Source organism: Bufo bufo, chromosome 1 (assembly GCF_905171765.1).
Source record: "Bufo bufo chromosome 1, aBufBuf1.1, whole genome shotgun sequence".
Lineage (NCBI taxonomy): Eukaryota > Metazoa > Chordata > Amphibia > Anura > Bufonidae > Bufo > Bufo bufo.
The window spans coordinates 255,305,708-255,320,474 of NC_053389.1; the positions used below are offsets into that span (position 1 = coordinate 255,305,708).

Below are 14,767 nucleotides of genomic sequence, written 5' to 3' on the forward strand. Positions count from 1 at the left end.
TTAGACTTGGTAGATTACGTAATTACATGTGATAGCATATTGGCAATATCTTTGACATATATGGCAACATCTTGTAGTTTGGAAATCTGTAAAAGTTAATTTGTCTAAAACTGGACCCAAATTGGATAGGAATGCAGACCATCTGGATCCTTTATTCACGAAGACAAACATTTCCTAGAAACCCTAGAAACATTGGTTCATGTCGGTTCACACTCCATCTTGGCAATCTTCACTATTGTATTCTGATTTAAGTAAAATACTCCCCCCGTCCCAGGCCTACAGGCCTTTTTTTTTTCCTAACACAATTACAGATGATCTTCTAGGGCTGCAGCTATCGACTATTTCTGTAATCGAGAATTCTATCGAGTGCCTCACTACACTTTTATGATAGATGATCTGATTCTACCTGTAATATGCCATCATGGCTGAGCAGCCTGACAGGAAAACTCACCAGTGGTCTCTATAGGCAAGTGCCAGAGCGTAGTGTGTAGTAAGGCAGCGCTGAAATTGGTGACAGCAATCCTGCTCATATTCTAGAACAGGTTGCTGGTTGCCCATTTTGACTCCTTCCTCTCTCCTATTGATAACATGGCCGCCTCTGTACTCACTGTCACTATGAATGCACTACAGCGAGCGGGAGCGAGCTGGCCGGCGCGTGACTGACGTCACTTAGTAACGCTCCTCCCACTTCAGGAAGCAGGAGCGTTACTAAGTGACGTCAGTCACTCGCCGGCCGGGCCGCTCGCTGCAGTGCATTCATCGTGACAGTGAGTACAGAGGCTGGACCTGTTATCAATAGGAGAGAGATTGTTTCACACACTAGTAAAATACTTTACACACAAAGCCAGTTATGTGAGCGGGGCCCCTTAATATATAATCGCGGCCATATCATTTTCGGGTCGGCCAAATCGCTCCTACTGGGAGCTTAACAGAGGTGCCGCGCGGACGTGCTGGGAGCTGTAAAGGTAAGTAACAGCTTCTCCGGCCCCCAACATGTCATGGTCTGTATTATGGCAATGTAAGTTGCCATAATACAGACCTAGACTCGAGTATAAGACGAGGGGGCTTTTTGAGCACAAAAATGTGCCAAAAAACTCGTCTTATACTCGAGTATATACGGTAACCCTTTTTAAGGGTTCAAAGGTATCTTAGTTTTAAATGATAATCTGATTTCTTGTTCTACTTCTTATTGTTTAACTAGAAGAAAACTGAATCAGATAAGTTTTAAACTGGCCATGCTGACGGAGGCATATTGGCCCTTTTTGTAAACTAATGGAAAATGTTTTAATGATGTGCATTTCTACACTGCAGCTGATTAGTTAACTACCATGTTCCACCCATATACCCATCATGTAAGTTGTATTAGTAAGGGCCAGTACAGTGGGTTTAGTGGCACATTTTACGTGTTGGTGCCAAAAACTACTCCAAGCAGCTTCCATAATTTCAGTGGGCAGCAACGCTTGCTTTTTTTCTTCTAGTGCGGTTCAGTCTACATTTGGGATTAATCTCCCATTGAGATGAATTGGGAGTGGCACAAAACTGTGCCATATGCATCCGCGCAGTTTTTAGCATGGATCTGAAACAAAAACTGAGCCTTAAATTCAGTTGTGTTGCATTATACATCCCAAAATTGTGCCTTACAAACCCACTTTAAAATCTGCGTGTATTCCGCACTGTTTTTTTGGGGGCAGATTTTCAATAAATGTACAGTCTCTTGATAACGGAAGCCGTATGGGCAACCACGTTATTGCTGTTGGTCCAGCAGATTTTAATATTACACATTGATGTAAAATGACAATATAATAGAGTATAATATATGCTCCATATCCATTGTATCACATGTGGTTTTCTGACTGCTCGAGTTAACTGTTACTCTTGAATCAGGGCTATATCCTGTGTTTTAACTACATATAGAATATGAATGCATATGTTAGAATTTATTTATTTCTTTATTTATTCATAGGGTACAAAAGCTGGTGAGCATCTGCAGCATGGATTGGAGTAGAAGAAACTCAAGTGGGGCAGTTGCCCATCCTAACAACCAGCAGTATTTGCCACAGTCTACCTCATCCACAGTCCCCACAATATCGAGCCAGATGGCATATGTGCCACCAAATGCCTACAATCCTGCTGAGACGTTTGTGACGAAAAGTTGCAATAGTCTTCTTCTGAAAGGTCTGCTGGGTGCTAATTCCACTGAAGAAATATTAAAGATTCAGCAGTCTGCTTTGTTGAAAAGGCCAGTGCAACAGACCATGCAGGTTTCACCAGGACAGTATAATTCTTCATGCAATGCGCTGCATAAGACAACTACTGCCACAAACCATCAAAGTAATCTTAATGTTCAGAACCCTGTGGTATCAATTTTTCCAACACAATTTTATCCAAACTATCTTCTGCAGACTGTGCAGCAGGCTCAGCCGACACCTGTGGTCCAGCAACAGGCTCAGCCAGCGCCCATGGTCCAGCAGCAGACTCATCCGGCACCCGTTGTCCAACAGCAAGTTCATCCGGTGCAGTGCTATGGTGCCAATGGACACAATTCCAGGGAAGTTCAACAGTCTCTGCAAAGCTTACAAAGTGGTGGATATTCACAGAAAAGGGCATATCAACAGATGTCGAATTCTTATGCTGCTGAAAAACAGAGTCAAAATGTTCAGATGGGTTACCGGACAATTATGCCAAAACAAAACTCTGTAGCTATGCACTCTGTCTCACCTGGAAGCTCTGCTCAAAATGCTGGGTCCTACAAAGGGTTGAATGACAAAAATGTTCCTGTTTCATCCGCAAATTATCAATATGGACAAAATATTCAGAACCAGATAGGATCAAATTCCCAGACATTATCCCTTACAAATACGCTACAGCCAAAGCAGGACATGAATGGGCCAAGTCCTCAAAAACAAATGATGCCAAATTTACATTCTGGCTTTCCCAACAATCCTCCTTCTAACAGTTTGCCATCATGTACTGTTGGGCAAACGCCATCTTTATATTCTCAATCCAATACAAATGTTAACAATGTTACTGTAAACCAGCAATTTTCTAATGCAAACCAAAACTTTGTTGCACAAAATGTTCAACAGCTCGCACAGTCATATACAGTGCCACAGGAACAGCATTCTGTGGGCGCACAACCCCCACCCTACAGTGGACATGTACCACAGGACCAAAGACTTAATGTGCCAGATATTCTTGCATTGTTACATGTGTATCAAAATGTCAAACAAAAGTATTTATTACTCAACCGAGAGAATAACCTTTTGAGACAGAAAATGCAGAGTTCCTCGCAGAATAATTCTGGTTCTTGTACTGTAAGACCACCACTAATTTCTAGCCTCTCAAACAGTACAGATCCCACCAATGACTTTATAGGTCAACAGGTTTCACAAAATTCAACTTTGCAAAGCCATCCTCCATCAAATACTACACATGGTGTGCAGAACCCTAGTTTGCATGATGCTTCTGTAAATATTCCTGTCCAGGATATCTCACAACCAAGCAATTCCTTTTCTAATCGTGCATACCCAACTAATAACAGTGATGTTGTTGGAAATCAGAAAAATTATACCAGACAGATTAATGTTCAAAACAGTGCAAATTCCCATGGGCAAGCCATAGGATCTGAGACTTTGAGAGTCCAGGACCCTAAAGAAAATACAATGGTATCTATACAGTCAAATAACCAATACCTTTCGTGTGCCAATTCCAGCAATGGGAACCTTTCACAAAGCAGACTGCATATAACTTCTATCCAAAACCTCGGTCAAATGACTCCAGCATCATCTGAAAGTTATCTTAATCATACAACAAACGTTGATAATTTTTATGCTAACAAGCCTCTATCATCTAGTTCAAGAGAAGCCATCAAAGCTTCTTTGCCTCTCTGGAAATCTGTTCCTCAAAGCTCCGCTCCGACTAAAAGTGATTCAGAATCAAGACAACACATTAATAGCCTTAATTCCGTTAATCTTTTACAAGAAATTGCTACCAGCCCTGTAAATGAGCCCCCAGTTACACTGGCTCAGAAACCTGAGCATGTTTCAAAGGGTAATGAGCGTCAGGTTGGTGTTGTACCTCCACTGGTACAGATAAAGGAATTAGTAAATCAATTTAACCAGTTGCCCAAAATTGTTCCCCAAGATGAAGTTTTGACTAGCAATCGTGTCAATGGATTCAAAGAAAATGACTGTTTTAGAAAAGTGCATCTACCATTTGAGTCTGTAGATGCCACTGCCATCATGAATAATCTTAATGACGTCCGAGCTAGAAGCAATATGATTTCGTCATCCCCTAGTAAAGCTGACCAGAACTCTACTGAAAATATGGAAACTGTGGATGAAAACTTGCAAATTTCTGGGATATGTACTCTGGTGAAAGGGAACTCTCTCTATGATTCCTCCATAGCCATGATGTTTGAAGGTTCTTTGCAAATGCGACCTGACTCGCAACTGGCAATAAATGATCCAAAGGATGACTTTACACTTAAGTGTTCTCAGGAGGTCTTCAATATATCTGGTGCCTCCCAGGCCACAGATTGTGTATCTCCTACCACAGAAACAGAAGCCATTAAATCAGAAACTCCATGTCATTTTAAGTCTCCTGCCAACATCGAAGATAATCAGCAGGCAGCAAATGATTGCCTTGGATTACAATCTGAACCGAATTTGTCTGTATCTGATGTATTTGATTTAGAATCCAACACTGTATCTGACCAGCTGTCTGAGCTGCTAACAGAGTTTCCCTTTGGAATTAAAAATTACATGTCTGAAAATGAACATGACAGTATTGCCATATCTTTACCGAAGCTTAAAGAAAAACTTGAAATTCCACAAACATCAATATCCTTTTCTTATGGCAGTAAAAGTGATGGGTCCATCGAGGACACACAGACAGAGTGTGCTGTTGACACTTTTACCAAAGAAATTGTATCTGAGAGTACTGAGGTTATTGAACAACAGTCTATAGATATGAGTGTGCCTACACCTGAACTTCCTAGTGATGAGGAGACTTCTCTACAACTAGAGGATGACTGTTTTGAGATTTCTGATAGTCCAGATAGCAATATACATATTACTTTACTCGATCAGGCTGAAATCCCTAAGCTTTTTCCAATTGATTCTGATAAACCTATACAGCATGGTGAAGATTCTGGTGAAGGTTCTTCGGATGAGCATTATGTGAAAGAGTCTAAAGCACTTGTGGTGGATGTTGCAGTAAGTTCCATAAAAGAGAAATCTGAAGAAGAGACTACATCCGTCCCAGATAAGGAACTGTTCTGTTGTTTGTTCAGTTGGTTAACCCACACAAATGGAAATGCACCAAAATGCAATTGCAAGTTTACAGAACTGGAAGAGATGCAAGATTTAGCCAACAAATTTTCCAAACATACTGCAGTGGTTAAGAATGAACCCTTGACAGATGGGCTTGACACCTCAACAGATGGTCTCAAACCCTCCTCTCCATGCCCTTTCAAAATGCAACCTAATGAAATAAAAAATGATGAAATACTTCCACAAGTTAGTAAGTATCCAAAGCTTGAACCAATCAAGATTTCTTTAGAAAGTAAACATGGTCCATGTATTATCAGAAGCCGTTCCAAAGAAGAGATCCAATCAAAGCTGGGTTTATGTAAAACTAATCTTGAAGATCAATCTCGGAAGGAATTAATCAAAAATGACACCTTGACGAGTGAAAACATTCTCCAGGCAAAAGATCAGTTGGAGGACCCCAACACTAAGGGAGCCCAAGACCCTTTATCAGGTTGTAAGTCAAAAATGGATCCATGGAAGTCGGAGAAACTTATTGTCAGAACAGATTTTCTGAAAAACAAGCATTTGTTGAAAATGAAGAGGAAATATAAAGAAATGAAGACTGCTCGTGTTGAAGAAGGTGTTGCCAGAAATGTCCATAAGATTAACAAAAATACAAAAGTGGGTGATTCAGTGAAGGCCCTTAACATGGCCCGTATAATTGGAGATGAAGCCAATAATGAGAAATGTAAACTTCCTGCTAGAATAGTTCAGCCATCTGTGAGTAGTAACAATAAGCTTAAGTCATCCAGTAGTTCGGACAAGTCGCATTCCCATAACAAAGCTCCTTCTCTGGGCAAGTGTAAAGTAAGGGTTAAAAATCGATCTGAGAGTCATTATGAAAAGGTAAAGAAGGTTCCAACTGTACAAGAATACCTAGAAAGAAAAAGAGAGCTCTGCAACAACAGACCAGAGCCGAAAGTGGATAAAAGAGATGAGTCACCTAAAGTAAGGCATAGGGTTGTTGAGAGAAATGAAAATGGTTCACTAGCTACACTAATACCTCCAGCTAAAATAGATGTAAAAACAAAGAACATTGAGTCGGAAGCCCATTACCAAGCCCAAAAAGGCCAGCCAAAGACCAGTAGAGTGTATAAGTCTTTGCACAAAAAACACAGAGATCCAGCAGGTAGTCATGGGAAAAAATCATTGATAAACAGAGGACTTGACCAGAAAACCACTTCCAGTAGAGAAAAAATCTACTTGTCACCTCTGGATGGATCAAGACTGGCTTCTTATGAAGGTATAAGTCTAACCAAACTTCAGATTAGACACTCTCCTGAAAAAAAGGAATATTTTGACAGGAGGAAGTCACTGGATAGTTCTGTGCATAGTAAGCAGTCACAGTCTGACCAAAGTCGTGCCAAGAACAGAGAAACTCCAAAAATGCTCGAGTTCAAATTATGTCCAGAATTTGGTAACAGAAGTCCATCCACACAAGAGAAAAAAGGGGAGCTGAAGGCTACTAAAGAGAAAAGCGTAGTAGAAGGTAATTGTTGGAGTCAAAGTTTGTCTGTGGTTCTGGAGTATCGGAAAGAGGTTGTCTCACAATAACTTAAAGAACAAGTATTTGATTAGTGGGGATCCAACGTCTGGGATTATCTCTAATCACAATAAATGGAGTCCTCACCCCAGAGAATGGCATGATGGTCACATGCACTTTATTAATCATTTATAGGACTGCTGGGGATAGCTAAGTATAATGTTCAGCTCCCTCCAGCAGTCCATAGAGTTGCATGAAGCACAAGTACATGTGATGGTCGTTCCATTCATTTTGTGGACTCGGGAACCTACATTCTTGTGATCTGAGGGCGGCCGGGTCCCAGAATTTGGTTCCCCTCTGACCAGATAGTTATCTATAAGAGCATGTGTGACAGTCCCTTTGTTCATTAGAGAAATGTTCTCATGGTCAGTCTTACACTGATCAGATGCTGAACACCTATCCAGTGGCTAGATATGTCGTTATGGTGGGACAACCCCTTAAGGCTACTTTCACAGTAGCGTTTTTGCTGGATCCGTCATGGATCAGCAAAAACTCTTCCGTCATAACAATAAAACTGTCTGCATCCGTTATGAACGGATCCGGTTGTATTATCTTTAACATAGCAATGACGGATCCGTCATGAACACCATTTAAAATTCAATGGGGGATGGATCCGTTTTCTAATGTGTCCGAGAAAACTGATCCGTCTCTATTGACTTACATTAGGAGTCATGATGAGTCTTGCTCCGCACCATATCGCAGACAGAAAATCGCTGCTTGCAGTGTTATTCTGTCCACGTTGGGGACGCAAGCAAATGGAACGGAATGCATTCTGGTTCATTCAGTTCAGTGATCAAGCTATTACAGAACACAACTTCCATCATTATAGATACAGATTTTATAGTTAAATTTCCCAAGGCATCATTAGAAGAAATGGATACAAATGAGCTCTTAACAAGCTCTGCCTCTGATGCCACCAGATGTAAGACAGCTATCCTTTAAGTCAATGTTCGACCCTTTTTAAATAGGCCTTGAGACATGACTCTGATATTAAATAAGCCAGCACCTCATCTGCAGACAGCTGTTTCGGGGTGATTGCCCCTAATCAGTGCAGAGCAGAGAATACTGGCTTAACTGGGTGAGAGGCAGAAGTCAGGATTTTGGGGGGGGGGGGGTACTATCACTTTTATCTAGGAGGAAATTAAGATTTGTGCAGCCAGTACATACTGCTGACCTATCCTTACGATAGGTCATCAATATCTGATCAGTAGGGGTCCAACTCAAGGTATCTCCGCAATTAGCAGTTTGTAGAGGAGGCGGAACTTGTGCTAGCGCTGTTTCCTCTTTGTTACTGCACTGCGCTTAGTATTGCTTGCCGCGGTTGCACAGTGTAATTTAAGTGAATGGAACAAGCACGTGTAATTAACTGCGCCTCTGAGATGAAGTACAGTGTAATCTTAAAGAGAAAGTAGTGCTTGCATGAGTGCCGCCTCTCTTCAAACATCTGATCAGTGGGGATGGCGGGAGTCAGACCCCCGCAGATCAGATATTGATGTATCCTGAGGGTTACGCGATAAAAAAAAAAAAAACATTTATTACAAGGTCCAGCAGTCTTCCTATTTGACACAAATTACTGTGCTTTACTTAAAGGGTTTCTGTCACCCCGCAAAACTCATTATTTTTTTTTTTGGATAGTTAGATTCCTCATAGTGCGATATAGCAGAATATAATGCTCTTACTTACTTTCATGCGGCCGATTCTTTATAAAACGAACTTTTATAATATGTAAATGAGGGCTCTACCAGCAAGTAGGGCGTCTACTTGCTGGTAGCTGCTGCAGAAATCCGCCCCCTCGCCGTGTTGATTGACAGGGCCAGCCGGGATCTCCGGCCGGCCCTGTCAGTAATTCAAAAATCGCGCGCCTCGCGTCATTCGGCGCAGGCGCTCTGAGATGAGGAGGCTCGTATCCTCAGCACTCCCTCAGTGCGCCTGCGCCAATGACGTCTTCTCTTTCGGTGATGTCATCGGCGCAGGCGCACTGAGGGAGTGCTGAGGATACGAGCCTCCTCATCTCAGAGCGCCTGCGCCGAATGACGCGAGGCGCGCGATTTTTGAATTACTGACAGGGCCGTCCGGAGGAGGAGATCACGGCTGGCCCTGTCAATCAACACGGCGAGGGGGCGGATTTCTGCAGCAGCTACCAGCAAGTAGACGCCCTACTTGCTGGTAGAGCCCTGATTTACATATTATAAAAGTTCGTTTTATAAAGAATCGGCCGCATGAAAGTAAGTAAGAGCATTATATTCTGCTATATCGCACTATGAGGAATCTAACTATCCAAAAAAAAAAAAATGAGTTTTGCGGGGTGACAGAAACCCTTTAAGCAAACTTTATTATTTGCTGTACTCCTCTGCTGTTTGTTTATAGATAATGTATAACATTTAGGCCCCTTCCACACAAGCGAGTTTTCTGCGCTGGTGCCATATGTGAAGTGAACGCATAGCACCTGCACTGAATCCTGACCCATTCATTTAAATGATTGTGTACATAAGCATTTTTATTTCACGCCTCCGTTATACGTTGCGTGAGACTCGCAGCATGTTCTATATTCTACGTTTTTCACGCAGCCCTGGCCCCATAGAAGTGAATGAGGCTTTAGTGAAAAACGTGCGGACGCAGTCTTGGTGCAATGCATTTTCCACTGATGGTTGCTTGGAGAGGTTTGTAAACCTTCTGTGTTATTTTTATTTATTTTTTTCACCCGCGTGAAAAACTCATCAATACGATTTGTTTCCACATGAAAAAAACTGAACGCGATCGCAGACAAAAACTGACTGAACTTGCTTGCAAAATGGTGCGCATTTTACTGAACTCACCCTGAGCACCTTCTGGCACAATCCGTATCGTTCATGTGAAAGGGGCCTAATAGGTAAAAAATTTAGAATATCATGCTGTTTATCATTCCTCTATACCAGTTTTCTGGTGTTAGGTTGCAAAACCCAGTTTTACACCTTTTAAAAAAAAAAAAATGCTGTGACTTTATTACGCCTCCCTCACCAGTTTTTGAAAAGGAGACATGGTGTAGGCATGACCATTGGCCCTGACACATTTATCATTATTTACGTGAGAAACTGGTGTAAATGATGACTGACAGCATGATGACATCTGCGATGTTCCTATTGGTGCACAATAGGTACTATACTATGGCAGGCCTGGGAGCCTTCAAGGCTTCCAGCTGCCAGAACAACTAAACAGACACTGAAATCTTGTCAGGGGCATTTGGTCTCTGGAAGCAACCTGCTCCCAGTAAATGACTGCTTAGGTGCCCTGTTCACTGTTGACAACGGACTTGTGGACCCTACTGGCAGAAGTCGGCTACATAAAACAGCATGCTATAGCACCCCCTCAGCTCCTGATGGTTTTAAACACCTGAAACTCAACATACATGTAGAGTGGATGTTGGGAAGCAGTTAAATCGTCTATTTCCAACCTGTGGCTCTCCTACTGTTGCAGAACCCTAGCCACAGACATGATGGGAGTTATAGCTTTATAACGGCTGCAGACAGGTTAGGGGACATTGTCAGATCTTATTGATATATTTTTTTTCATCCCATGTCATTCTATATTTTAAAAATATCCTGAATTCTTCCCGTTTTCACTTGTCCTTATAAAAAAAAAAAAGGTTGACACTTCTTATTCTATAGAGACCAGTACTCATTTCTTGATCTACACAGGCAGGATTACAATGACAGGTAATGGCGAGGGAGAGAACATTTACAATAGGCGATGGTCACTGCTCCTCTCCTTACCCCACCTCCCAGTACATTGACCTCTGCTGCATAGGTCATAGAGCATGCCCAGAACTCTCCCATATAGTTGTCACCCACCCAGATTATGTTCAGAAAACAGTATTTAAAAAAAATTCGACAATCAGAATTAAGTGATTGTTTCTGGTTATTCTTAAATTGTAGAAAAAAACACTCAAAACAAATTTCAATTTACCATAGGTATTAAAAGCAAAAAAGAAGCATGGTGCAGTAGTGTACCTTTTAAGAAGCGCCGAATGGATACCAGCTTTGAGGATCAGGGTGAGTTATAATTTTTTTCCAGCTGGATTTAGTGCTGAAATTTAGCTTGATTAATTCGACTGTTCTTATTTAGGTCAGCTGTTAAGGCCTTTTGCACACAAACGTTTATTTTTTCCGTTCCGTTTTTGCGGATTCCGTTTGCGGTCCGTATGCGGAACCATTCACTTCAATGGGTCCGCAAAAACAACGGAAGGTACTCCTCCGTATGCATTCCGTTTCCGTATTTCCATTCAAAGATAGAACATGTCCTATTATTGCCCGCAAATCATATTCTGTGGCACCATTCAAGTCAATAGTTCTGCAAAAAAAACGGAATACATCCGTATTGTTCCGTTTTTCGCAGAACCAACTATTGAAAATGTTATGCCCAGCCCAATTTTTTTATGTACTTCGTGTTTAAATATTATTGTATGCTTCAGTTTCCGATCCGCAAAAAACGGAAACCAAATGGAACGGCAAACGCAACTGAAGCGGAACGGAAACACTACTGAAATGGAAAAACGGATCGGTTTAAAACTGACCGCAAAACCATACGAGGCATAATTCTGTTACAGATAAATCTTATCAGAATTTTACTAGCAGACATCTGGCAGCTGTGGGCATTACATAGCTCAAACGAAAACCACAAAACAGTGAAACGAAACTGCTACATCGAAGCGAGACATCCTCTTATCGTACACAGGATGTGGAACTAGAACAGCAAAAGTTATCATTTCTGAGAAGGTGGGGGGGGTTAACTGCTCCACCACACCAACCTCTTATTGAACTCTGGTTCAGAGGAACAAGATGGAGTTCTATCTCCCACACTGGCTCGACCATACGCATTGGGGGCATCGTGTTACAATATACCACCAATGTCTGATTAGTGGGAGTAAGTCGTTAGTACAAGCCCCTTTACATGTCCCTCATAGAAGATTTCAAATTGTGAACTTTCTGTTATAGGCCCGCTTGTCAATTCCTTGACTCAAATGTTAACTAGCATCTGAATGATGGAGATCTTTGGTGAATATGTGAACATATATGCATGTAGACTTTACTGACCTGTATGAACTTTGCACATATTGGGCTTTTATTTTTAATCCGTGTTGTGTGCCTCATGCTCGGCTTGTATCACACCTCTAGGTACAAGCTTGAATTTTTATATTTTTTTTCACAAAGTTGCATGAAGACGCCTATGACTAACTAGATATTTTTTGGATGTTGGTGATGTGATATTGCAGGATATTTCAAAATGCTTGTAAGGGCTCATGCACACAAACTTATTTCCTTTCGGTGTCCGTTCTGTTTTAATAAATTATTATATATTCTTTTTGTGTACCATATGTGGAACCTTTCAATTCAATGGGTCCACAAAAAAAGGAAGTTACTCCGTGTGCATTTTGTTCCATATGGCAAAAATTGTCAACATTACGGACAAGGATAGTGCTGTTCTATTAGAGGCCAGCTGTTCTGCGGAGTGCAAAATACCCATAGTCGTCTGCATGAGCCCTAACTGTGTGATTTATTTCCTGGTCTCTATTCATTGGTTTTCTAATTGGCTTCTTGCTTGTTCTTCACAGGTTGTCAAAGTCCATCTCTATTATCTGCCTTTAAGTCAGCTCAGAAGAATTTGAAGCCAGTACAAGACTCTCAAACAACATTCAATGTTTTCAGGCAGATGTATCATGAAAAGAGAAGTAAAAGCCTTGATAGCAGCCTATGATGTCATGGATTACTTGTCTTTACAGTTTAATTGCCTACAATATCGTTGGGCTTACTAGAAAAAATAAATTTATGGTCCCCAAAAACATGAATTCCGTCGATTAAAGTATTACGTTTTGCTGAACAATGAGAAAAGGTTCTGTGTTTTTTTATTTTTTTTCCTGAGATGGCTATTCTGACTGCCCTATCTGCACTTTCCCCCAAATATTGTCTTATTGTACAGAGCCCGTGTAAGAGCACGGATTGCATTACCTTCCATAATTCACACTTCTGAGCATTAACTGGTGGTGCTTATTTTGTTGCTGCTATTATGATTGTAAAGGTTTTTCTTTTTCTTTATTTTTTTTTTTTTACTATGTTCAGCAGAACAAGATTTTCTACATTTTGTACTTTGTTTTGGCTGTCTGTTCTATGTTAATGTCTTTGGGATATTTTGTAAATTTCTTGCAACTTTGCACTATTGATTTTGTTACATGTCCCAAGGACAGATTTTGTAGTATGTACTTTGTTTACATTTCAGTACTTCGATTAAACATTATTTTTTTTTACATTTGCATTGAGCAAGGTCTTTTTGTTGTTCCTCCTGGATATGTGTGAGTATATTTACAACTTGGTGTTTCCATTCCTCTTGTCAATGGGTTGGGTCCCTTACACACTATCCAATCGGTGCTGACCATGTGTACAGTCACAACCTGCCAACAAGCAGAATGGTAATAGCCAGTTGTTAATTCTAGGAGGATACGAGTGCAATACGTGATTACTTAAAAGGGCTTTCTGAGATTGTTGTACTGATGATCTATCCTCGATGGGTCATCAGTATCTGATTAGCTGGGGTGTGACACCTGGAACACCTGCCAATCAGCCGTTTTATAAGGCAATGGCGCTTGCAGTAGCACTGTGGCCTTCTCACAGCTTTCCCTAGGCCATGTGATGTCACATGGCACAGCTCTGCTCCATTAAAGTGAATGGGCCTTAGCAGAGATGCCAAGCACAGCCACTTTCAAATAGACAGCATTGTGCTTGGTGAGCAGAGAAGGCTACTGCAAGCTTTGGTGTCTTCAAACAGTTGATCGGTAGTGGTCCCGGAGGACTAGGTCTTGCATCAGTGTCGGTATACTTTTTTGCTGAAAATCACTGCAAACCCTAATGTGACTAGACCTGAAGACATTTTAGGCAAAAAAGATGGATTATACACATTTGTGACTACTCCGGTTGCCTGGCCTTCAGAATGCGATGTGGCATTCTACAACCAGTTTGGTTGATATGGCTGTGTGTGAACAAGGGGCTTTCTGGTGAATCTTAAGTGCTTTCAGCTGGAATAATAAGGTCCACTTGGTACATGTTTAGATAAATGGGTTAAAAATATACTGCTACTGGTATATCTGCTACATCCATGTCAAGGTTTTCGTCTCTGGTATTATGGTTTTGCTCCACTATTAAGTAAAGGGACTCAGCTGCAGTAACGCATGCAAAATGGTGCCAAAAGATAGTAGGCTTCTTATTAAAGGAACATGTAAAGTGAAGGTATCTAGATTGCGAGCCCCATTGTGGGCTCACTAATGTAGTGATAACCTCTGTACAGCGCTGTTCAATATTTTGAAGCTATACACTGACGAGCAAAAGAGTAACAAGGTCTTGAACTTTTGAATTTCAGGCTCCATATCTCACCATCCACTACAACTTCAAACGTGAGACTGCCAGCATTTTGTAGACCATCTCATACATAAATAAGGGTACTTTCACACTTGCGTTAAACTTTTCCGGTATTGAGTTCCGTCCTAGAGGCTCAATACCGCAATCCATTCAGTATGCATCAGGATGTCTGTTCAGTCACTGTACGATCTTTGGAAAGAGAAAATACTGCAGCATGCTGCGGTATTTTCTCTGTCCAAAATTCCAGAACACTTGCTGGAATGCCGGAATCTGCATTTTTTTTCCTATTGAAATGCATTAATGCCGAATCCGGCCCCGAGTGTTCCGGCAAAACGGATCCAGCATTGCGGTCTGCGCATGCTCAAACTGCAAAAAATGTGAAAAAAATTAATGCAGTTTCCTTTTTTCCAGAATGCATTTCAATGCATTTGTCATACGGATCAGGATCCTGATCCATCTGACAAATGCCATTAGTTTGCATACGTTTTGACGGATCCGGCAGGCAGTTCCGGCAACTGAACTGCCTGCCG

General features: G+C 41.3%; 1 protein-coding gene across 1 annotated transcript in view; it reads left to right on the forward strand.

Annotated features, from left to right (window-relative positions):
* Positions 1-13,132, forward strand: part of RESF1 (retroelement silencing factor 1) — a 55,365-nt gene extending 42,233 nt beyond the window's left edge. The window contains exons 2-4 of the mRNA XM_040438946.1: positions 1,964-6,801; positions 10,803-10,883; positions 12,443-13,132. Of these exons, the coding sequence (XP_040294880.1) occupies positions 1,992-6,801; positions 10,803-10,883; positions 12,443-12,585 (5,034 nt within the window). The 5' untranslated portion in view covers positions 1,964-1,991 and the 3' untranslated portion in view covers positions 12,586-13,132. The remainder of the gene's footprint in view (positions 1-1,963; positions 6,802-10,802; positions 10,884-12,442) is intronic.
* The last annotated feature ends 1,635 nt before the right edge of the window (positions 13,133-14,767 follow it).